The sequence below is a fragment of the Malurus melanocephalus genome, unplaced genomic scaffold (assembly GCF_030028575.1).
Source record: "Malurus melanocephalus ecotype Western Australia unplaced genomic scaffold, MMel_1.1 scaffold_372, whole genome shotgun sequence".
Classification (NCBI taxonomy): domain Eukaryota; kingdom Metazoa; phylum Chordata; class Aves; order Passeriformes; family Maluridae; genus Malurus; species Malurus melanocephalus.
In genome coordinates this window covers 86522-112087 of record NW_026623604.1, presented here as the reverse complement: position 1 = coordinate 112087, position 25566 = coordinate 86522, and the positions used below count along the sequence as shown (strand labels likewise).

General features: G+C 47.5%; 1 protein-coding gene across 1 annotated transcript in view; it reads left to right on the top strand.

Annotated features, from left to right (window-relative positions):
• NEO1 (neogenin 1) overlaps positions 1-25566 on the top strand; it is a 165931-nt gene that overhangs the window by 96386 nt on the left and 43979 nt on the right. Inside the window, exons 6-8 of the mRNA XM_057378764.1 lie at positions 8037-8191; positions 8962-9082; positions 25095-25254. Of these exons, the coding sequence (XP_057234747.1) occupies positions 8037-8191; positions 8962-9082; positions 25095-25254 (436 nt within the window). The remainder of the gene's footprint in view (positions 1-8036; positions 8192-8961; positions 9083-25094; positions 25255-25566) is intronic.

Sequence of the window (25566 nt, the reverse complement as noted above, 5' to 3'; positions counted from 1 at the left end):
GAGGTGATGCCTCGTGGATGGAATACATGGAGAATCCAGGCTCCGACCCGGAATTTAGCAGGGTGTTAGAGCTGTAAACTGGTGGCCATTCCAGGATGGTGACATCCATCATCCCCATCAGCATTTAATCTTCTRAAAGGGGATCTATATAAAATAATTAGGAATTTGACTAAAACCGAAGTCGTTTGAGGAAGTTTAGTGAAAATGCAAAGCAAAGGCACAGCCAGAGAGGTTAAATAAACACTGGGCACGTGGCATTTGTGTTCASAGCGAGTGCCCAACACCAGTGAAAGGTTACACTGGGAAGGGAAAAACTTCCAAACCTCCCCAGAGACTTCCTAAGGACAACAAAAAGGAATTATTATTCTCCCCCCCCTGTTTATTTGCAAGTAAATTAATACAAAGCTTTCAGTCATTTGCTAATAACTCACAAATCTTGTGATCGTTTTTTTCTGTTGGAGCTGGGACATCTGCCAGGGACAGCACGGGGTCAGCACATGATGGAGTGTGAGGAGAAAGGGGTGAGAAGATGGCCTCAAGCAGAAAAGTGAATTCCTGCTGTCTGTGTTCTCTGCAAAACCAGAGATTTCTGTCTTACATTGGATTTAATCTTTTCAAACAGAGGGAGCTGGGGGGAGGCCGTACCTGCACTTGCAGCGTTAATAAAACCTATTTCAGAGCAAATCCCTGAAGTGAACAGTGAGGAATCATCAGGACCAGATGGTCTGCACTCCACATTTCTCGAGGAGCTGGAGTGTGAAATCCTGAGTTCCCAAGTGTGCTGTGTAACCTAGCACCTAAATCAGCAGGCTGAAAAAAATCAGACTGAAGAAATTTGGTCAGCGTGACATGAGGGGTTTAGGAGCCTTTTGGGGGTGATGTGGGAAGCTCTGGGTGAGTTAATCTGATGTCTGGACCCGTTAAAATGACAGAAATTAAAATAAAAGATAGTGTTGATAGATGTTTGAGTCCATCCATGTGTATTTTGTGTGGAAAAGGCCAGACTTTGTTATGGAGAACCTTTTGCAGGATGTTGTTYCCTTCCTTGCTCAGAACCCCTGTGCCAGTGTCACTCACTAATTCAAGTGGCCTTGAATGCCACTCTTGGGAGTCAGAGTGAATTCCCTCCTGCAGGGATAAGGGAATGAATTCATTGTTTTATAGGATATTAGAGTGGAAATAAGGTGTTTTTATCAATGGAGCTGGGTCTTCACTGCTTAGGGTGGAAAAGGGGATTTGGGGTGTCCTGGGTTCGTTGGGGTTATGAAAACAAATCCTGCCAGTGAAGAACCTTGGAAACACCTTGTGGTGTAAGGAGCATGCAGGTAATTGAATGACAAATAAATAAGTAGAGTTCAATGCTCTGCACATGGATTTCACAGGTGAATGCAGCTCTAGCAATTTCTGTAGCACAGCCTTGGTCCCTGACCTGGGGCTTTGCGCGGCCATGAAATACTGAGGACTTTGGAAAATGTGAGATCTTAAAAAAGGAAATGGAATGGAAGGAATTGTTACGAAAGGGCAAAAAAATCATCATGGGACAGCCTAAATCAGTGCTGGCCTGGGTGTCAAATGGGGTGAGCATGGTGTTCCCTCCTCCCCTAAACAGAGCAAAGCTCTTAAGTGTAGTAAAGTCAGAGTAGGTGTAGGATGTAATAGTGATGGTGGGAGCTAAAAACATGGAGCTTAAAGTATGGAGCTAAAATCTTGGAGCTCGATAAACGTGGAGCTCAGCAAAGTTGGACCTAAAACCGTGGAGACACAAAATTGGAGCTAAAACTTGGGAGCTAAAAACCCTGGAGYTGAAATACTGGAGTTTTAGAAAACTTTAGTGAATTATTTGGAGTGATACCCTAGGGCAGGGCAGGGAGGGAGATGTGAGTGCTGTGTAGGGGCTCTTCCTGCACGGCAGATACAGAAATACAGATACAGAAATACAGATCCAGACGTGTGGATAAATGTATTTATGTGCACACTCTGCTGCCTCTGCAGCGCTGAGCRTTGCTGCGGTGAGCTCCTGTTGGAGGTGTCCAGTTCCGTGACTGCATAATCCTGCCTGCTCAAATAACCCATTCCASCACTTGCATTTGCCTTTTGGAGCCAATTTTCTGAGTCATTGATCATTTTCATTGCTTTCTTGTAAATCAGAGTTCGTGTTTTTCTTGAAATGTGGGGTTCCAGTGTCACAGTTGGGCGAGGTGAGGAGGGGGAGCTGSTGCCAGGCTCCAGTAGAGGCAGTTTTGCCATCCCAGTATGATACTGGGACTCATCCCCAGTTTGTGATAAAATCTTTATTTCCCAGGCCTTTTGCTGCAAACTTGAATTCTATTACCTCCTGTTCCATAAATCTACAATTAATTATTTCTCCCTGAAAAAGCACATATATTGAATTACAACATGAGGTTTTTACTCTCACTAATTGCTCAATATAATTTGGCTTTATTTTTGTTCTCTTCATCCTCATCTGGTTTCTTGGTTTTTGTCCCAGCATTGAATATTGAGTTTTTAAATTTCAGCCTCTGCAATGTTTATTTAGGGGCTGCTCTCTGAAGCGTGGATCATATTTAGCAATTTCTCAATGAAAGCTTTTCACTGTAAATGTAAAAGAGCTGTTTTAATTCAGCCCTGCCCTTCTGGCACCACTCCATGGTGGAGCCWGCTCTCCATGGAGCTGAGGTTTGGCATTTGCCAGGGAAGCTGGAAAGGACCAAAGTGTCCAGAGGAGCAAATTGAGTGGTGATTTGGGGCTGAGCAGGGGTTTACGGGTTCATAGAGGGGGAAACCAGGCCCCCTCCCTCTGCTCTGCTGGGGAAGGAGTGGGGGACATTCCCAAAAGTGGGGATGCCACAGGCACTGCTTCTCCATGGGCTTTAGTTCTGTAAAATAAATATAAAAAATAACCATTCCTGAATTAGAGAATGTCACTGCCACCGAAACTGGTCATAAACAGCAACTCTGATTTTGGTGCAGTCAAAATTGCTGTGGTAGTTGACATTTTTATAAGCTTTCTGTGTCTTGGTGTGCTGATTTGGGTACATTAATTTGACAYTTTTCTCTGTTTCCCTAGAAGAACCCCTTTTGTCAGCTTGTGTTTGCTTTGCAGGTTTTGTAGCTGCATATTAAATGTGTTTTAAGGACATCACAGCCCTGCTCAGAGGTTGGGAAGAACTTGTCTTGCCTACAACCATAATTTTGGGGTTTAAATCTCTTTTTTTCCTGAATATTATCCATATGCTTCTGCTGATTTTTAAGGAAGAACATTTTGACTCCCATTTCCATTTAAAGTGTAAATTCCTTTTTTTCAGGATACACTTGAAGAAAACCAACTAATTCRTATACCTGACTCACAGAATTAAAAGATAATAATCCAAAGTTCTGCAGTCAAACATCAATCCATGCATTTTATCTGTGCTGGGGGACTGGCAGGAGGGGATGGATTTACAGGGTGGTGGTCATGTTACAGTTTGGTCCTTTCTAGAAGCAGAATTGCAGTTGTGAAAATTGCATTTAACTTTATAATGATTCTAATAGGATTTGGAGCATAYCCTAATGGAATAGGTTGTTATCCCTGGAGGAGGAAATGAAATCCCTGTGGATTTACTATTTTAGGCTGGTATGAAATGGGTTTTATGGTAAAATGTCCATTTTAAATACTGCTGGTAATCCAGATTTGTAAGTGAAATACAAGGTAGGGACTGTGCCCCCAGCATCCCTCGGGAATGGTTATAAATGGAGCTGACTGGGAATGCCRGAGTCAGGATTATTGGGAATACACTGAAAATGTGGCCACGCTGCTTAGTGTGGCTTTGTGCTCTTTGGGCTGTGGGGAAACCTCTGGAATGAGCAGAGGCTGTGTAAGGGATGGTGGAGAGACCCTGGTCATGGACAGAATGTGGGAGCCAGGGGATGGGGAGGAGTGGCAGGGATTTCACTCTGCAAAACACACTCTTGATTTTTAGGGATTGATGGCACTTGGAGGTGGCTGAGGAAGCAGAAGTGGTATTTCAGTGTTGTCCTGGACGTTTKCAGTTTGGAGATCCAGCTCTTGGGTGCCTGGAGCTGTTACAGGAGCTCTGAGGCGGCTTCAGGAACAGTCCTGGGAGTGTTCCTGTCCCTGGCAGTGCCCAAGGCCAGGCTGGGCAGGGCTTGGAGCAGCCTGGGACCGTGGGAGGTGTCCCAGTGRCACTGGGTGGGCTTTGAGGGCCCTTCCCACCCAAAACACTCAAGAATTCTGGGACTTGGGAGTGTTTGGAGCCACGGGTTGGTCCCGCTCCTTTTGGGTTTGTTGGATGCTGTGCTTGGACCAGCAGCTGATTTATTCGTGCTTTTTAAAAGAGAATGAGCCTTTTTWAAATCATCTGTGTAAGCTGTGTGTCCAAAGGAGCCCATTCCTGTGCAGACCCCTGGAATTAATTTCCATTTCCTTCTGCTCTTCTGTGCACATGGAATGGGATCCRTGTCCAGCACCCATTCCCAAAGCCTCATCACCCTGGGTGCAGTTCCCCAGCTCTGCCTGTCATTTCAGAGCAGCTGGCTTTGAAAAGCATTTTATTTTTCAAATATTTCACCTTTTTTAGGATGTAGCTTAGAACCATTTGAACCAACTGCTGATGTAGGCTGGTGAGGGGGGTTCATCTTTTGATCGCTGTTGTGAACAAAATATTTCCTTGCATCTCCAAAAGGGTGGCAGATCCCCCTGGCTGGGGCTCCCTGGGGGGTGTGAAATTCTGTTCAAGCATTTTGCCTCTTCAGGAGCTGTTCTTTGCTGACACCAAGAGGGGGCTGAGCTGCCAAGTGGGCTTTGAAGTTTAATTGTGTGTTTGGGAACAGAGCACACAATCCTCCCTTACAAATCTGGTTTTCGGGGATAATTGGCTCGTTTGCTCTCTGGTTATCAGCTGAACTTCTCTACCACAAACATCTGYACTTGCATTGTGTTCATGCTAAACACCGACATAGTGAAACCAGAAGAGTGTGTTTGAAAAGCATTTATTAATTCATTAACGGAGAACTAATTGATAAAGTGCGCACTCCTCGTGTTATTATCCCTTTGTGAGCAGCTTGGCATTTGCTCCGTGAGCCAGAGAAGTGAAGTCACTTTGAAAAAACAGCGTGTTTCAAATTCCTTATATCCTAAATCAAAAATGCTTGAGAGCAGGTAGGTGAATATCTAGTTCAACTTCCATTTTTTCTGTTCAAAAAATCCTGACTCTTACGATCCAAAATGAATGCCTCTTTCTGGATCATGGCCCAAATTGCAGYGATATCAGTTGCCAAAGATGTTTGAGTTTTTTTCCAAATGTCTTCATTACAAGTTAAACATTAGAGGAGAATCAGAACTTTCAGTCTGGGGGTTCAGTTCTCCCCTGGGAGGGTGGGGAGCCCTGGCACAGGGTGCCCAGAGCAGCTGTGGCTGCCCCTGGATCCCTGGCAGTGCCCAAGGCAGGCTGGACACTGGAACACCCTGGGACAGTGGAGGGTGGAATTCGGTGATCTCTGAGGAACTGTCCAGCYCAAACCTGGCTGCGATTCCAGGAGGAGTTTTTCCCACAAGTTTTTGTGCTTTTGACAGTGAACGTTACTGGCTGGTGTCTCTGACAAGATGAATATGTGGCTAAGGAATTAAAACTCACCTGTAACGAGTGTTTGGGAAATGGAGGCATTGCATTTTCAYGGCAAAACAACTTTTCCAATTCTTGTATTCCCCTTTTTCAACCCTGCAAGTGCTGCAGGAATCGATCGGTGCGTGTGAATACGGTCGCAGACAGAGATGGAAGGGAAATGAGAACGTAAACTATTGATCAGGCAGGCTGAACCAAATGAGTCATTAGTTAAAAAGAGCTAACGATGAGCGGGCAATGATGTGTCCCAGGCTGGCAGGGATGATGCATGTGGGAAGGGCAGAGGCGCGGGGATGCCTCGCTGAGGGATTTGCTGCCGTGCTAACACCGCTTTGATACCATTTTTCAAGGCACCGGCTGAAATTGCATGGAAATGATTGAAACTCCACGGGCTCCGAGATGGATTCAGGCTGGAGCACATCCAGGGGGTTGGGAGGAATTGGCACAGCGCAGCAAACACGACTCGTGGAGCCGCCCAAAATAAGGCTGGGATACGGGAAGGGAGGGAGGAGGAGCACGGCAATAAATATCKGTGCCCAGGATAAACACCAGGGAGGAATAAAAATCATTTTCGTAGAGAATAAATTGCAGCAATTTGGTGGCAAATAAATTCAGAAGAGGGTTTTGAAATGTCAGAGYTGTGTACGGTGGTAGCAGCCATCAGCCAGTAAGCACAGAAATAGCWGAATSTTTTTAAGGTGGAATTTGGGGGRAATTTGGKCAATTTTGGGGCAATTGGTATGAAAGGGATGTCTGAACTCACAGGCAGCTGGGCTTGGGCCAGATTTTTGCTCCCTTGTGAGAATTTGAGCAGTGAGTGTGCACCTTTGTGTGGGTTTACAYCCTTACCTGAGAGTTGAACCACCTTCTTCCCCTAAAGTTCCCCAAGTATTTATGATCTCTTAATTAATTTATAATCCAAAACGTGAGGGGGGATTGGGGGGCTGCTCACCTCCAGCTGCTGTTTTTAAAAGCATTAAATCCACCGACAAACCTTTGGGATCATTTCACAGGAAGGAGTAAAACCTGGGATTCCTTGTCCCCAGCACCAAATAAACCCCACTGAGAGGCCAAGTGTGTAAATTGTTTGTCTGAACCCCATGGCCCTTCCATATTGACTTTMCTTGCTAAATTATAAAGGGCAAAAGGCTGCTTTGGGCTTTCCTGGAACTCCAACAATCCRAGCTGCCAGCACCAGTCAGGGAATTGCCCTGAGTCTGGGAGTGTAGTAAACACAGATGAGCAGGAGCTGTTCTTTACAAAGAGGATACTCACGGAGTAAGTGCCTGCAGGGCTCGGTGCAGCTGAGCCARGTCAGAGCAGAGCCCTGGATGCTGTGGAGGCTCCTGTGGGAGAAACTGTAATATGTCTGTATTCTGGTCTCCTGGGGCTGGAGCTCCCAAAAATCTGTGACTCTGAGTTTGTGTGATTTTAAACGTATTTAACTGAATTAATCTGACCCTGAGCACTTCAGGACATTCCAAGGCAGCCAAGACGCAGAGTGACACCTTTGGTGTGTGCTGTAGGTAAAGAAATTGTGCTCTTTGAAGGATTTATATTCAGAATTTCTGTTGTGCTGTGTTGGAAATAGCCAGCTTCTTTCCTGTGTATCCATGGGGTGTTATCTGTGTGGTCCAGGTGGCTGGGGCTGGCTGTCCTTGGCTTCCCCAGGCACAGGAGGAGGTTTGGGATCAGAGCAGCCCTGTCTGATAACCTCAGCTCCTTCACAGCAACACGAGGCCGCGGTGCTCCACAAAAGTTTCATCTCCATTTTGTGCCCATTCATTTTTRAAAGCGCTTTTTGATAGAATTGACTTGAACTCCCTGAGGTTTAACTTTGCACTTTATACACCTCAGTTCCATTCCTTTCATGGAGTCTCAAGAGGTCATTCCGAAGGGGCTGGATCCCAGAGTTGGCGGGGACCTCATAAATCATGCAATTCTGAAAAAACTCCAAGCTTTTATCGGTCTCTGTCGAACCTGAGCTGCAGTTTTGGAAGGGACCTTAGAAATCATGTAATTCTGAAAAAACTCCAAGCTTTTATTGGTCTCTGTCGAACCTGAGCTGCAGTTTTGGAAGGGACCTTAGAAATCATGTAATTCTGAAAAAACTCCAAGCTTTTATCGGTGTCTGTCGAACCTGAGCTGTGGATTTGGACAGGCCCTTAGAAATCAGCTCATTGCCACCCCCTGGGACCCTCCACTGCCCTGTCCAGCCTGGCCCAAATGTAATTCTGGAAGAACTCCAAGGTTTTATCATTGTCTGCCACACCTGAGCTGCAGGTTCCTGCCAGCTTTGCCGTGCCAGTGCTCTGTCCCCGGCCCATCTCTGTGGAGCTGGCTGTGTGTGAGGCTGTAAGCTCTGATCCTCGGGCTGTGACACCATCTCTGTGCCTTCCTTCCCCTCTCCTGCAGTTCCCCCCACGTTCCTGAAGCGCCCTGCCAACATCTACGCCCACGAGTCCATGGACATYGTGTTCGAGTGCGAGGTGACCGGGAAACCGACGCCCACCGTCAAGTGGGTCAAGAATGGGGACGTGGTGATCCCGAGTGACTACTTCAAAATTGTGGTGAGTGCCTCGTCCCATCCATCCTGCGGGTTTTAGGCTGTTGGCCTGTCAGTTCTCCTACACAGAGTCTGCAAATTGGGTTCTGTCATGGCTCCTGCTTCCTGGTTTTTCCTGTTGATGTTTGGGGCCTGAAAGAGAAGAGGTTTCTTGAATCCTTTAATGCACATGGCTTTTGTTGTAAGAGTTGATGTCCTTATGGCGTGGGCTTCCCAGACACACCAAGTGACAAAATACTCTGTGAGAGTACGAGCTCACCATGACCACGGCTGTGTGTGCTGCACTCTGTGCTCTGTAAAAATTACCATTTCAAGCAGGRGCTGAGATAGAAATGTAACTGAGGTGTGGATGGTGAGTTTGGCACATGGGTGCTTCTACAGGGAGATTTTAGATGCAGTGAAGGGCATTATTGAGACACAGCTGAGAACTTAGAGGCTGTGTAATTGTAACATTTGTGGGTTGGGTGTACCTGGGTTGTGGGGCYGTGAGGTTCAGTCAGTGCCCAAAATTGCCACCAGAATGGGTGGGGAAATGTTCAGGTTTGCCAGTGCTAGGAAATGACAGCCATTACTGAGAGCTTCTGCTGCTGTTTGATCTCCTGGAACGTTCCCCTGGAGGGTTCAGTGCCAGGGAGGTGAAATCTGGGGGCTCCAAACAGACTTTTCCTGGCTCCTGTCTGAAGTTTCTCCTGTCCCGCTAACGTGCCCTGCTGACACCATTGTTTTGGCAATTGCAGCCCATTTCTAAGTGTTGTTTTCTAYTTTGCTCCTCAGAAAGAACATAACCTGCAAGTTTTGGGGCTGGTGAAGTCTGATGAAGGATTCTATCAGTGCATTGCAGAAAATGATGTTGGAAATGCCCAGGCTGGAGCCCAGCTGATCATACTTGACCTTGGTAAGATAAACTGTGACCACAGAGACCCAGAAGTGGGGAGGGACCATTCCAACCCATCTCACATGATGGGTTTGGTCAATAACTCAGCTAGAGCAGGGTGACTTTTTAAAAATCATGTGAATGGTCCGGTGTTGTTTCCTGAACACTGAGTTATTGAGGAGAATTCTACAGGATTCAACCCTGTATTTTGGAAAATATTTGGTGCAATAATAAACCATGGCCAGAAATGTTGCATGCTGAGGTTTACAAGCAATAGCAGGACAGCCAAAATGAAAATAATCACTAAAATCACAAACCTGAAAGAGAAGCATTCATGGAGCACACCCCAAATCACATATTTTCTATCAAAGTCATTCCAGTGTCAGAAGCCTTTTTTCTGCCATTGGTGTAAAAAATAGTGAACTTTGTCATTCCTGCCAACAGCAGCTGCACATCTGGTGGGTTACAGCTGCAGTTTAAGGTCAATATTTGCCCCTGTGCTCCAGTCAGGGAATTGCTGCCCGTGCTCCCCTTGCAGTGCCCTGCATTGCAGGGCTGGGATGGCAAAGCAGGGCCATTGGTGTTGAGATTGAAGACCCAAAAAAAAGAGGAACTGCAAATACCATCACCGAGGCAGCAGCTTGTTTTGCTCTTTTTTGGTCACACAGTTCTGAAAAATAAAATCTAAGAGCCTAGGAAGAAAATCAATAGTACTGTGGATGGGGGGAGAGCAGTCAGTCAAGAAAATACTAAAATTATGCTGGGAGGTGGGTGGGGCTTTGGGGTTTGGCATTTTGGGGGAATTGTTTTAAATTCTAATTTCTTTCTTGCTTGGATGGAGAGGATTTAGGGGAAACAGTCTTCCCTGTGGTTGGAGGTTTGATGGAACTTCACACCTCTGGTTTGGAGAGGTGTGAAACTGCTGTCCCTGGGTTTGGTGTCCAATGTGCAGAGAGTCAACTTAGGAATGAGCCATGAGGAAAAATTTCCCRTTTATTTCCCAACTGTTTTGTTGARTAGCTGTGCACTTAGAGCTCCCTGTGAATTGCTGTGTGGATCTGGGTGTGTGTCACTGCTGGCTGGAGAGCCACAGGTGCTCCCCACGATGATTTGGGGACTGCAGGGTGCCCTCTCCTGGGTTCAGGAGCTGTAATGCCACAGAGCCGTGGGGTTCCAGCCTCACAGCAGTGTCAGGAGTCTGCATCCAGCACTGCCCTGCTGTCAGCAGCTTGCCAGAAAAATTATTAGAAGTAATTTAATTTCTGCTCCGTKCATGAATCACCTGAGTGGTTCCAGCCCTTTGCAGCGGAAGCATTATTGCAGCATTATCCAAACCCTGCACGTCTGCAAACACTGAATAATGAATGGCCTTGGCTTTGGGAGCCCTGCCCGAGCCTGTGCGTGCACCCAGCTCCCTGCAGAGCTTTGTGACCGCCTGTCCCTGCTGTGGTTGTAGTTCTGTGCCCTCACTCCTTCCTTTCCCTGCTGTGCTCTCGCCCCGTGGTTCCTGCTCCGCTCCAGCCCCTGCAGGGCTTTGCCTCACAATGTCCTTTCTCTTTTGCACGCTGCCAAGGATGGGGRATGCGCTGCTGGAGCCTCCCTGGGGTGCACACAGCACCCTGGGGCCCTTGAGGTGGTGTTCTCCAGCAGTGGGACACCCATGGAACACCCCTGAGGGGATGTGGGATGGTKCTGTGCCTGGGGAATGACCCAGGGGGATGTGAGGGATGAGTGTGCTGTGTCTGAGATGTGAAAACTGACARTTCACAGCAGGAGGAAATACAGATATTGGGGTTCAAAATACCTTCTCTCAGTCCATGAGCAGTGGAAAAGGAGACTCTTCTGGGTAAGAGGGGGAAGGTATCACATGCAGTAGCTTTTTCCTGACTTCTCCTGAATTTTCTGTATGAAAATTCAAGCCCCTAATTTGAGCAGAAACTATTCTGAACATCTCAGTCATTAATTCAGAAAGGTTTGTTTTCTATTATTTCATAGCTGCTGATGAGAAATACCAACTTTGCCAATTTGAAAAGTAACTTCAGTGAGAAAAATGTTGATTAAGTGTTCATCAAAGTTCCTCCCAGTTAGCAGCATTTCCCTTCCCGTGCTGCTCTGTTCTCTCCTTCCTGCTGGAATTGGCAAACATCTGGCTATTTTARACCATTTCTCATTAGCCCTTTTGCTTATCAAATTGATCTGCAATGAATTCAATGCAAATGAGAAAGTGGAAGCCCTGGGGAGTTTCTCGGGGAGGCCACGTGAGTTCTCTCATCCAAGTGAGATGCCACATCTGTGCTCTGTGCTGCTGGAAGTTTGAAATGCTTTATCTGCTCCAACGGGAGGCTGTGTTTGGACACATTTCTGACTTGGAGAGAGCAGAATTGGGTGATTCAGCTTCTGCACAGCRTGGGCACAGCCACACAGAAACCTACAGAAAGTTTGTATGAGACTCTCATCTCCTGCCATGAGCTTGATGCAATCATTGATCAGCCCTAGCCTTCTGGATTGGGCTGCTTTGTGTTTGGGGTGAGTTCTGGGGTAGATTTTAGTATGTAGGAAAGTTCCTTTTGGGAAATGTTAAACCAGAGAATGGACTGGCTGAATTGAAATTCTTCTTGAGTGGCTTTTCTTCTCAACTTTGGTCATTCTGTTAATAAATTTAGAAAAGACTGATCTTGAAAGGGACTGGCTATGCAGAGTCCATGACTCTTGCTTTTCCAGGTTTGCAGGAAAGAATCGTGGCAGTGGGAGAAGAGATTTTTCAGACAAAGTGGGGAGGATTGGAGTGGGAGGAGTATTTGGGTCAATGGTCTGAGTAAAATCCTCCTTTTATCCCCTGTGCTGCACATCAGGTGAAGGTTCTGTGAGGGACTGGAAAAGCCTCTYGTGTGCTTCGCAGCCTCTTTGGGATTTGAAGCTGTGTCCCTCTTTCTCAGCTCCTGGCTGCTTGGTGCCTTTTGGGAATTTCCCTGGAGCTGCTCCTGCTCTGCCTTCCAGGGAGAGTTTGAGGGGAGGTTCCTCAGTGACCTCACTGCCCCGCACTTTCATTTCTCAGTCTCCATGCTCCTCTCTTTGCCTCCTTGCTGAAGACAAGAGTKGTTTGATGTCCTGCAAGTGCCCCCAGGGAGGATTCCTGTATATCCAGAACCTCCATCGTGCCTTGGGAATGACTCTCAGCAATCTCAAACCTCTCCTCCCCACTTTTTTACACAAACCCAGCTTGCTTTACTGCCAATCCTCCTTGCTCAGCCCTGAATGTCCCAGTTACAGAGCAGATACATTTAATTACACAAAGCCATTGCTTGTCATCACTTGTGCAGCTTTTCTGCGTGTGCCGAGTGAGACCCTCGGGGTAACGGAGCCATTTGGGGTTTCTCGGTGCTGTAACCTGGCCTCGTCCGGGGAATCTGGCCCTGCTCAYGCTGCCATGTGGGGACTGGGAAAAGAACAGGTGGCAACAATTGGGAGGAGGGAGGCAGATGGTTCCCTGTCACCCTGTGTGAAAGGCATTGACGAGTGCTCAGGCAGCGGGACAAACCGGGAGGGAGGCTCCGACGCTGTGGGAAGCACAGCCCTGGAGTGGAAACAAATGTGCCACGTTATGGGAGAGCAGTTCCAATCCATCCTACAGGATGCTCTGGGTCACCTTCACAACTGATGGGGGACTGCTGTGGTTTTATACCACAAAATGGGGCTTTTTCAGCATATTGGGAGTGGTGCAGGAGTGGGTGGGCTGGWTACAGTGCTGTAGGAACCCTGTCAGGATTGTTTGTAGTGGAGCTATGCATTTCTTTAAATTCAGTTTTTTCACCAAAAAAAATTCCTTGTCCAAGCAAGGATATTCTGCATGTGGTTTARTATTCCCAGCATGGGAAGCAGGAGGAGGAATTAGGAACCTGTGTATGGCTGTAGAGCTGTGAGGCCTTTGGGATTGCAGAGGTGTTTTGGGATGGCTCTGAGGAATGGTGGGTGTGGGTTTTTTAGGGGAGCAGAGAATTGGGTGACACTGGAGAGGGTGAAGAGCCAGCCAAGAGTTCTGGCACAAGGCTCACGGTTGGAAGGACGGGGCAGGGAGGAGATGGGGCATTTTCCAGCCCTGGCACTTGGGTGGGGTCTGAGCCATCTGGGAGTGCTGGGGTGGCACCTCCCTGGCTGACAGGCATGACAGGGAGTTCCCAGAGTGGGCTGAGATTTGTTGTTTGTGTCTGGCTGGTGAGTGGAGCTGAGAATTGCAGCCTGGAGCTTCCAGACAGGAGGTTTGGGCTTGTTTGGAATGTTTCTGGAAGGTTCCCATGGGACATGGTGTTAATGGACAAGAGGCAAAACTTTTGATCCCAAAGGAGCAAGGCTCAGGAGCCTTCTCAAAGCTCAGGAGTGCTCAGACCAGGGGGGTAAAGAAGGAGCTGCCAGCTGGGCTCCAGCACAGAGAGAAAGCACAGAGAATCTGGAATCAAAGGCAGGAAATTGCCTGGAATGGGTAGGGATGGAGGGAAGCAAAGCTCAGCTGGAGCTGGGACCTTTTCAGGGAAGGTTATGGAGCAAATCCCCCTGGAGGGCAAGGTTTGGGTATATGAAAGGGACGAGGATTGGGAAAATCCAGCKTGGATTTCAGAGGGCAAACTGTGCCCAACTGTTCCTGAGATGGAATGGTGGGGCCTGTGTCCAGAGCAGAGATGGGATTTGTTTGCTTGCCTTTAGCCAGGCCTTCAGTGCTATGTCCAGGGCTGTCCCTGAAGATAAACTGGAGAAATCCAGGCTGGACTGGACTGGTGGGATGTGTGGGAAGATGGGATGTACTGGGTGTGCTGGTTTTGATTCATCCTGAACACCCTGTTACTGCTCAGGCAGGGAAGAACTGAAAAACATTGAATTTCCGATCAGAGGAAATGGTGTCACAGGGTGGGAGCTGCATCCAACAGCTGCCATGGGGAGCTGGKAAATCTCTGCTCTTGGAGATGCTCAAGGAGGGGTTTCAGGTGAGCTCCCAGAGCCCCAGACCTGCTCTGGGGTCCTGCCTCAGCGTGGGGAGGGGTGGGGAGGGCCCCTCTTGGTGTCTGTGCTCTGCAGGTAACACCAAACAGGACAATTCTGTGGATGTGCTTCCTGCTGGAAGGATCTCCTTGGGAGAAACAACTTCTCCTTGGGAGAAGCCACTGCCTTCTCATCACCAACCACGCTGGATTCCAGTCTGACACCACTGCATGATACCAGTTCCTCCWCTGAGTCGCATTTGGGGGATCCTTATTCAGGGGGAGTTTTAAAGACATCATTTTTTGTCCTAAACTGGGGCTCTCTTRGAGCAGTTGAGTCCTGTCCAGGCCCTTTTCTGCAGGAACAATTCCCTTTTGTATTGGTACCTCTCTGCTGAGGTTTGGCCATGAGCTGTGTCCAGTCTTGGAGCCCTGAAAGGAGTTGGGTGGGCATCTCTGACCCCCACATGAGGAATGGGATCCAGGTTTCCCATTGCCAGCACATTTCARTTGAGATTGTGCTGGAATCTGTCGTTTCTGCCCTGCAAGTTGAGTCACTTCAGGCTGACCTGGAGATGCCCATTCCTCACCCAGAGGCCATTTCAGCTCCCCTGAAGTGACTGAAGAGATTCCCAGCTGCAGCTGGATGTCAAAGGCAATGTCAGAAACCCAATTTCAGTCAGGACATCTGAAATGCTCCGTGTTTTCCATAAATGTAAGTGTCATTGTGCTGTTGTAGGAGGCAAATAGAAGTTCTTGTTGATGAATTTTGGCTCCTACTAAAAGAAATGCAAGAGTTGGCACTGACAAGCCTGTGCTGTGCTTTGAAAAACTCAGTTACATGTTTGGGTATTTGCCACATGTAAAAAAAATGGCAGAAATAGAGCCTTGCCTGGTTCCAGCCCCGAGGCAGACACCTCTCATGCCACCTCAGGACCTGTTAGGGGTGATTTCACAGCTATCAAATGTCACTTCTCGGGCTCTCTCATTCATGGAGGGGATGCTTTAGAGTCTTTTTTAGTCACATATTGTAAATGAAAGCATTTAGTGTTGTTGTCAAGGTAATGCAGTAAAAACTTCYTCAGTCCATGGAATTTTGTGGAGTTCTTAGAGACTACAGAAGTACTTAAAAAATCTGCAGAGTGTTGTGAATGAAGTGGCAGAGCCAGATAAAAAGAGTTCTTTGAAGAATAGAGAGGACTGGGTGTTTCTCTGCAGACTCTTGTGTTTCTTCTCTCAGACAGAAATGTTCTCATGCTCTTTCTGCCTCGTCCAATTTTGCACATCTTAGCGAAGGAAAAYGGGAAGAGGTCCCTGTGGTTTCCAGGAGTGGCTTTCAGGAATCTCTGTCCACCAGGGAGAAATGATTCGTAGATGGAAGCTGAACAGAGAGGTTGCAAAKCCTTGCAGACAAAAATTCACATTTTATGTCAAGGGGAAAAGTGCTCGAAGAAGGGAACTGTGGATTTTGGGGAGTGGGAGATGGTGACRGGCCTGGGGTGGAACTGGATGGTCAAGKTYCCTTCCRGCCCAATGCCATGGCWCTGGGAGAGCAGCTCTGTGCTGAGGGCACCTGGCTCTGCTGGGCTGGAGACCTGGGGACATGGGAGAGAACTCTGATCTCGCAGAGGAGGAAAGGTCTGAAAACTGGAGAATGGAAAATCCACTGGGATAAGCATCATCAGAGCCAGGAGTAGCAGGGGGCCTTCCTTCCTCCATTCCATCTCTTTTATATCCACTCATCCCTGTGGGTTTCCAGTCACCAGGATGAAGGATTGTCCCCAAAAAGCTTTAAAAGCAGCAGATGTCAAATGCCAGSTCCCCGGGACACCCCGGTGAACATTGGAGAGCGTTCCCGGAGTCCCTGCCTGCATCGCCGGCATCCACCCGGCGTCAGATGGAGGGAGCAGCAACAGCTTGGGAGCCTCATTTGGAGAGTTGTGCTTCAGGAACATAAACAGCATCTGAAATCACAAACTGACTTCAAACAGTCACAGCCAAAGCCAAGCTCCGAGAATGTTTTGTGCTGGTTGTGTACACTCCAGTGCTAATTTTCTGTAAACACAGCAGTGTGTGCTCCTCTTTAGTGCTGAAAGAGTGGGGGTTTGGGTTTAATTTTGATTTTAATTTACATTACTTAGCTATTATTCCTCAGGGAAAGGCAGCATTTGTGTTTCTCATGGCTGCATGTCTGTTCAAAGTGGCCTGGGAGCTGTTTGAATTCAGTCAGTTCCATTTCTCGACTCAATTCCTGTTTAATAAATGATCCTTATTTATTCCCTCTTTATGGGCCCTGCTTATATATGGTCGTATTGAGAAGCAGAACTGATTAAAGCAGCCGGGATCCCAAACTTCTTGAACGTTTAAGTTGATGAAACGGGAGCTAAGCAGTTCTCAGTAGCCTATTCATGTTTAAAGCTGGCACRGGCTTTGAATGAATTGCTCTAATTTAGATGAAATTAGGAATAGATTAATGTTTGCCAGCACGCCGTGAATCGCAGGGAAGCAGAACAGCATTTATATTGTGCTTATTAGTTCTCATTTCTTGTTTTATGGCTGTATTTACAGTTGGCTTGGCCAAGGAGCGGGATCCTCCTGATGGAATTCGTACGGGATCGAGCGCTGCGTTCCAGGCCCACAAACAAAGGGTGGTGGGGCTGCTGTGCTTGGAAACGGGACTGGCACCTTGAATTTTGGGGTTCAGGAGGGGAAATAATGCCTAAAAGGTGCTTGAAGAAATTCCATGTCACGTTGGGAAGGGAATGGTACGTGAGGAATGTCCAGCGGGGGCAGAGCAGGGGCCTGGAGGGGCAGAAAGCTTCGGTGATTTCTGGGAACCACCCRGCCCACGTGAATCCGTGTTTGCTGGCCTGCACCATGCTATTCTGTATTTTCTGTACCCTGTGGAAGGCWCTGAGGTCAGATGTGTGGAAGGCTCTGTGGCCATCTCATCTCCTCTCCTCTGGCTAATCTGGAATTCCCGACAGAGCTGCTCAGTCCCATGAAAGTCTCTGGCTGGCAGAAGGGCTGATAATAACAGCAAATAAAAAAACAACCCTGAGATCAGCCATTCCAGCCGTGTTTATCCTCACTTTTTGGATATTCCTGGCAGCGTGGCCGGGTGATGTCACGGCAGCAGTGCTTTCCCCTGGGCACGCTCCGGACATGGCCCCACTCCGGCTGGGCAGGGATGGCTCAGAGCTCCTCTGCTGCCTCTGGCTCCCGGTGAGAGGGGAAAATACAAATAATCAGGGCAAGATTCCCCTCCCTGCAGAGGATCACGAGGCTGTTGTTTTTAGTGGCTTTGCTTTTTCCGTCCCTGGCCGAGTGGAAGGGCAGGATTAGCTGGAGCTGGATATCCGTCACAGCTACCCATGGCATTTCCTCTGCCTTTATTCCTCACCACCAGGGCCAGGAAGATTGACAGAAACACCCTTCATTTGTAATTGATCCCAAGCTGGGGTTGGAAAGGAAAAGATCAGATTTTGTYAGTCTCACACCAGCGGGGAGAACAAACGGGTGGGGTTGGCCTTAATTGRTTGCTTATATTTCAGAGTTGCTAAATTATCCAGGAACAGCAGAATGCATTTGGAGAGGAGGAGAGGATTGGTTTTCACTTCTTTCTACTTTGGGCTGAGGGGTGACAGGACTCRTGCAGATGGATCTGGAGCTGGGAGAAGCCCCTGGTACTTACTGATGGGATAACCTGGATGGGCTCATGGGGTTTATTCCCCTAGGAAATTGAATAAATCTGACAAAGAAATGCAGTTTTTAATAACGTGGGCTTGGTATTGTAAAATGTCACTGTTCTCACCGGGATAGCGCAGCCTGGAGTGGGGTTTTTGTTCTCCTGCTTTGTTTCCCCTCTCCTATAGTCTCTCCTCTCTCCAGAAAAAAACTCATAATTATGGATCCAGAGTCTTTAAAGGACAATTGGACCCTGCAGCTTTTCACGTCAGCCCTGATTGTGCTGAAGGAAAAGAAAGGAGAAGGAGGAAAGTCATGCCTGGATCCGGTCACAGCTGACTGAGGATGGACATCCCACCCTGGCCCTTCTTCAGCCCCAATTAACATTTGTAAACTGCTTTAAAAACCCGGGGTTCAGGCATTTTTAACAGAGCAAATCCACATTCAAACGTTACATCTCTTGCCATAAACCCCATCATATCCTTCTGGGGAATAAACTCCAGTTCTTGTGTACTGGGAAATGCACACCAAATTCCCAAATCTCTGTTCTGGGAAAAAGCAGTTGTACTTAAAAACAGKCATGGCGTTCACTCTTTCTGTTAAAATCAGAAACATGAGGAAGTGAGTGAACATTACAGCTTTAAAAATGGGGGGGGGAAAAGTCTTAATTAAGAGTTTATAAGGTTCCTGAACATCCTGAAACTCCAATGGAATTGGGTATTTGGGAGTAGAATTGGGTGTTTGGGAATGGAATCACTGCTCCACTGCTGTTATTAAAGCCACGACACTGTCATGGGCTCTGCTGCTCTCAGGAAATTTTTTAATTCATCAGAGGAGTTCAGCTGATGAATATTTAGAGTAAGAAGAGAGCCTGGCCAGGGTTCTTTGGCAACACTTCCAGGCAGTTTTTCTGCCTCAGGTTCTATCTGTGGGTTTTGGTTTGSGTTTTTCACTCTTTCTTCAAGTAGTGTTTTTTAAAAATATAATTAATTTTTWAAAAATTGAATATTCACCAGTGAATTTGAAGGTCATAGCCATCATTTTGCGATATGTGTCATGGTTTGAATTCTTTCCACTAGCAAAATGTGTTTCAAAGCAGTTTGAAACTCCTTGGGGACAGGTGAGGTGAGGTGTGTTTGGCTGATTTCCCTTTTTTTAATAACCTCAGTCTTGTGACCGAAATCCCCACAGGATTTTTCCCTTTGCCTCCTGCCCCAGAGCCCCGGGATGTGGTTGGAACCAGGGGGTTCCTGCTCGATTTCCCTGGAATGCATCAGCAGGGCCGTCACACCTCTTTCAGGGATTGTTTTATGAGACAGGAAAAAATCAAATTGTTTCCTCTCCACCAAAACATTTCATGCTGAATGGGAACAGGAGGAGGGCTCGTTATCAGGAGGGGGTTTATGACTTCCTAAAAAACCCAACTCCCAGTCAGAATGTGTTTWTCACTGTATTTATATATCCCAAATTACTGAGCACCCAGCAGCGGCTGTTCACAGTGCAAAACAGAACCAAAGAAATGCCTAAAATCAGCATMGCTGAGTGTCAGTTAAACGTTTGCTTGGTCTGGAGTTTTGGGGAGATTTTTGCTGTGCATTGAGTGAAGAGTAAATAACAGCTCTCGCTCCCAGTGGTGATGTAAATTAATCTAAGGCAATTAAAAATTCAAAATAAGGCATTTTGCCTGCTCTGGGCTAAATGTGTGGGCATAGARGAATAAATAAGGATCTCTGTTTCATTTCTGAGGAAAATCAGGGATATTGTTGGGGAGGGTCTGTTCCTCGGGGTGGGGGTGTGGGGCTGGTTTTTTAGGTGTATGAGGGACAAAATTGATTCCAAGGGTTGAGTCAGGTTCTTGTCAGGTTCCTCAACCTCTCCCTCGAGTGAGATGATCCAGGGAAATTGCACGTTCTCCTCGTTTCCCGTGGATACTGCAGGTTTCATTCCCTAGGGATGCCCAGGTCCTTTGCTCCATGCCCAGGTCCTTTACTCCATGTCCAGCCGTGATTCCCTGGAGCTGTTGGTCCCAACACTGTTGTGTTTCTGTTTCTGACGCATTTCCAAGTCCCACAGCAGTTGAGATCAGCTCATGAAGAGCAATTTCGTGAACAAAATCCTAAGTTTGAGGTGGGTTTATGTCAAACAGACATGAATCTGTGCCTTCCACCAGGGCAGTACGGGTGATGGTTGCTGTCACTGGAAATCCATTCAGGACATTCAGGATTCAGATTCCTGGACATTTATGTTCATTCTATAAAGCAGAAATTACTTTGCACCTTCTTCTTTCCACATCTGTTCAGGTTCTGTTCCAGCTTTGCATGAAAATGCCAGTCAGTGCAGGAACAGGAATCCCATAATTTCCTCAATGAGTTTTTCTAAGGGAAGGAGTTCATTCCATTGTTAGRACTGATCTGGTGAGAGCAACTTCAKCRCTGGGGCCATTTGTCCAGAGAAAATTCCTGAGAGGAATTACTGGGGCCAGGTATCGTGGCCTTTTCTGAGTGTGGTGTCACTCAGGGACAGCTGAGAATAACAAGGTGATCTCTTCTGCTGGAAATTTATGTATTTGAGCAAAGACAACAATTTGGTACAAGTAAAAACACAGGGAAAARTAGGAGAGAAAGCAAAATTTTGAAGGGTGCTATATAGTGTGAGCTTCCRATTTTGATATTTCATACTTCTGATTGCATTGCAGCCAAATGCTGCTGTGATTTTTAAATACTGTGAGCAGTGGGTGTTAACTCTTGATTCTTTGAAGCATCGCAGCTTCTCAATCCTGATCCAAGTTGAATCCTTCCATTGGGCCACTGTGAACCAAACAAATTTAGGAGAACAGTGCATTAGGTAAAAGAAGAAGTTCAAAAGTCTTAATTATCTTTCTGCAATCAGCTACATGGATTTATGGAAAAATATTATTTATTGAGTACACTGTTATATATTAATGACCCAAGTCAAGATTAATATTTTCATGCCTCAAAGGTATTGCTTTCTTAGGGAATACRGTTAAAATATTAAAGTATTGAGATCTGAATGTCCTTAGGTCATGTTTTTGCCAATTTTTGGCAAAGTAGTTATTTATTCGTTACAGTAAATAAGTACTAAATGTGTTGTAGATCTTTGTTGCAGAAATCAAAGATTTATTCATGTTTCAAATCTTTTTCAAATCTCTGAAATGCACCCTGAAGTCCTTCCAAGGTGGGCTTTCTCTTCTGTACATGTTAACTGGTGCCCTGGTTCCTCATTGTCCCTGTAAAGGATTCCCACTGGGAAGGTCCTTCTCGTTCTCCATCCTTGGAGAGGGTTTGTTGATATTCCCAACCCATTCCCGCTCCTCGCCCTCTGGATTGCAGCTCAGGGAGTTTGGGATCTYGGTGTTTCTGGGCTGGGAGATGCCCTGGGGTCCCTGTCGGGTGTTTGGGGTGAAGCTGCTCCAAAGCTCCATTGGACACCGGCCCTGGGCTCGAGGAACACCTGGGTTTATCTCCTGTTTCCAACATCCTTGGGCAGGTGTTGTCAGCAGGACTTGGATATGGCCAAAATGGCCTCAATRTGGCCTTTGTTTTTTTCCTCAAGTGTTTGTGGGTCTGGATCCCTGCATTCCCCACCTTTTCAGGTGCTGGCAGTGCCAGGGGTTGGAGTGTCCCTGGCCTGCAGATAAGGCTGGAGCAGATAACATTCCTGAACCTTCCCCTCTTTGAGGGGAGCCAAGGATATCACTGGAATGTTGGTGCTGAACACGAGGAAGCTGTGGAGGTGCCAACAACACCGGAGGGGGGAAGGCAGGAAAAGGGAAATCRGAACCRGAGGGGCTGGACAACATGGAAAATATTTCCAGTGATTTCATAACAACCAGAGTGTAAAATGAGTGGTTTTCAGGTGTGGCAGAGCTGTTTGGGTGGTGGCCATGGAGCAGCTCCCCAGGCACGCTTAGGCTCTTTGTTATCCCACAGATTTCCTGCAGGATGAAAAGCTGGGAGCGCACCAGAGCCCCCACCCCATGGACACCTTCACCCCTTGGGCGTCACCAGCCCCATGCTGGGGCAGTTAAAGCCTCATTCCTGATGGATTGGAGCCCAAGTGCTCAGTGGTGTTTGCACACCCTGCTGAGTTTTGATAAAATTGTTGCAATATTTGATGTCTGCTCAGAAGGAGCCCTGGAATGGCAGCTTGATGGAAGGGGTTTGAGGATCAGCAGTTGGAATGTCCTCTCACCCTGATCCGTGGGGTGGGATTCCTGTAGGGCTCCCTTGGCTGCCAGTGTGGGTGTCACACCTGAGCAGCACAGACACAGCTTCCTGCATCTTGGAATCTTCTAGGAAGTGGGCAAAACCATTTCTGTGAAGAAAATAATTTCTAGGACAAAGTTAAAGAATTCTGCTCCTCATGTTCCTGGGAATTGCTGCCTGCCCTGGAGGGGCCGGGATGCAGGAGTGAAGCTCTGCTCTCTGAGAGTTCCAGCATCCTTCTGGTCCTGTTTACTCCACAGCAAGAAATAAATTATCCTGCAAAGCACAGGCCCCTTGCTGAATGTGCTTTTGGAAAATGAGATGGGTGTGAAACTGTGTAGGAATAGCTGCAAAGAACAGTCCAGAGCTGGAGTTACTGTTCAGGGAGTGAAAATGTTGGAAAGAAGAGACTTGAGTTGCTTCTCCCCCAGTACTGAAAGCTGGGAGGGAGAAAGCTTCTCTCTGATTGGTCTTAGAGCTAATTGGGTGTAATTGCTCATTAACACAGCTCTGCCTGCCAGCTCTGCTCACCTGGATTGAATGAAGGCTCTGTAACAGCACTCGAGGATTTGGGGGGAAATAGGTGAAAAAGGAARGAAATCCCTTAACCTTCAGGGTATAACCCCCAGCTTGGGCAGTCCCAGACGTGTGTAAGTGCAGTGTTGGRGGTGTCCTGGGGCTGGCCCTGCTCTCCTCACCTGGAGGGTTTCAGGTGATTTTTCAGGCATCATTAGGATTGTGCTGTCTGTGCCTGTTCTCCTGCAGTGCTGTAGGAAGGAACATTCCTGGTTTGAGCCTTCACGAGGGTAGAACTGGTGTCTGTTCTCTGAGAAATCCTGGCAGCTCTCCCAGGCTCATCAGCTCTTCAGGAAAGATGGATCCATTCCGTGATATGGGGAGAAAAACACACAAGTGTGTGGGGATGGGGTTTGCATTGACCAGATGAATTTARAAAATCTTCTGTTTTAACTCAACAGAATAAATTTTAAAGGTGGGTAAGGGGTGGATTTTGCATCCAAACCATGTAATTTGAAGCAGATCACCTGACAGTGTTGCCTAGAGAGGTAAAAGAAACCCAAGTGTGAGTGTTTGGAATTTGGAGTGAGCTGGAAGTCAAGCAGGACAATGGGAAAAGTGCTGAAAAGTTCTGCAGTTCCATCCCTTGTTCCTCAGCAGGAGCAGAGAGGAAGGAGTTTGTTGGGTTCAGTGAGGAGTTCTCCAGCCCGAGGGAGCTGTGACCAGGGGGTTTAAACACAGCAAAAGCCTGGTGTGATACAGGCTCAGCACTGGAATTGCTGTTYAGGAGCAGGAGATGGTTTGGGAAGATCCCCTGGCCCCACTCAGAGCTCTCCCGAGGGATCTGCAGCAGCAGGGGAGGATCCCAGAAGGGCTAAACATGGTGCATCCCTGCAAGAAATCCAATTCAGGACATAAAAATAGGGGGCTTTAGGTAAAAATAGATTTTGCAATGAATGTGAAATTAATGGTGTCAGGTATTGATCGGGAAGGGCTGCTGGAGAGCACTTAATTGGGATCCTCAGCTATTAGAGTGTGGAAGGTAATTAAGGAGACACTGTGGACTTTGTGTCCCTGTGATCCATATTTGGAATRCCAACATGGTCCTGGCTCTGGGAATCTCTCCCAGGTCTGCCCACGGACTGGTGTTACAAATTACAAATTGGGCAAATCTAATGAAAACCCATGGCTGATGAAAACTTATGGCTTTGCCAGGAGCTCCCTAAGAAACAGAGCAGGAAAAAGGAGGGTTCTGCCAATTGAGGACCTCCCAAGCTGACAAGGGGCTCTGACAATTTAAATCAGGATGTTGCTSATGKCAGASTCCTCGGTGTTTTTCTCTGAAGGTYTGGTCGTTCACACAACATTTTCTCCTTTAGTCAGGTTTTTTGGGAGGTTTTCTTGTATATCTGCACACAGGTCCACATGTTCTGGTTGAGATGCTGCAGATCAGCAACAGCTCTTCAAGTCCTGAACTTCTTTYTGGAGAAAATCAGAACTATTTGAGTTAATTCCATAATTAATAAAGGAAAGAATGTATTTGGCAGTGTGGATTCCCATGTGGAAAATGCCATCAGATGGTTTAAGCCTGGTAAATAGTTACAAATCCAGAAAAATTCTGGGTTTCCTGAGCACTGGAGGTTTGTTACTAATTGTGCTGCTTGGAGTACTGGTGGTAATTGGGGTCCAGCTGCTGGAGTCTCACTGTTGCATTTACTGGCTGGATTGCTTTAATAGGATTTGCAGAGTGGCTCTTCCTATGGTACAGCTTGTGCTGCTAAATCACCAACCTTTTAATGCAATAATCCCTGGATTTATCCTGCTTTGGAGTAGCAACATAGGAAGATGACATGGCTGAGGCTAAAAGTTTGGAGAGTATAATCCAGAGCAAGAGTTGTTTGTGCTTGTTGGAGTGGTTGTAAAAGGGTGAGATGGGGGCTGTGGGAGRGAGGAAGGGCAGGAAAGCAGGGGGGAAAGGCTGAGGTTGCAGTGCCATGGGCAGGAGCAGAGCCCAACGGGGTCAGGGACATGTGCAATGACAGCAGGGTTTGGCTGGCTGGGTTTTTGGGAGGAATTCCGTGTATCCTCTGTCATTTTGTTACAATTGGGAATCACATAAATGAGCTGTGCATGTTCATGAGCTGCAGCACGAGTGGGCTCGGGGTGTGTGTTYGGGTGATGACCACAGGCCGGCTCTGCCTGTCACCCGTGGGGCACCAGCTGTGTCCCAAAGCCCCAAATCTGTTTGCTGCTGCTGCTCTCCTCTGCCAGGTCTATCTTACCCYGGTTCCACCCTCCCCTCCCCTGCCACTTCCATTACAGTGGAGATTTGGTCTGCTTGCCTGACAGTGCCGTGTCCTGTATCCCCATTAGTGGTCAGTAGTTACCTCTGCCTGCATGTCAGCCTTCAGTTTAATGGCCTTTTTTGTGTGTTCATTTTCTTCTGTTTCCCATTGTGGTTTTGTTTATTTCTTTTACGTTTTTTTTTTCTGTTCTCTTTTTTTTCTTTCTTTTTTTTTTTTAAACCGTGGTGATGTTTGCCCTTCATATTCCCCAATGTTTGCACATGCCAAGATGTTGCCATCCCAACATTACCTCCCACTTCACTGACCAGTGCCACTAATGACCATCTAGCACCAGCCACAGCGGGACCCCTGCCCTCCGCCCCGCGGGACGTCGTGGCCACCCTGGTGTCCACTCGCTTCATCCGGCTCACGTGGCGGCCACCAGCCTCGGACCCGCAGGGAGACAACCTCACCTACTCCATCTTCTACACCAAGGAGGGCATCAACAGGTAAACACGGGGGGATGGGTGCTGCTGGGACACACAGGCTGTAGGGTGGACGGGGTGCGTTCCCCTTCTGCCCCCACACTGGGAACTCCACTGGAAGTTGGGAGTTTGGTTGACTGCAGACCCTTCCAGCAGTGGCTGCCTGCCTTGAGGGGACAGCAGGACTGTCACAGCTCCTCAGGAGGCACGGGAGCATCCTCTGGAAACCATGCTGGGACAGAGAAGCCAGCAGGCTCCAAACCCCTGCAAATTCCCTGGGATTCTGGGGACAGCCCTGTGGTGGGTGTTGGTTAAACATCGTGGTCACTGTTGGTT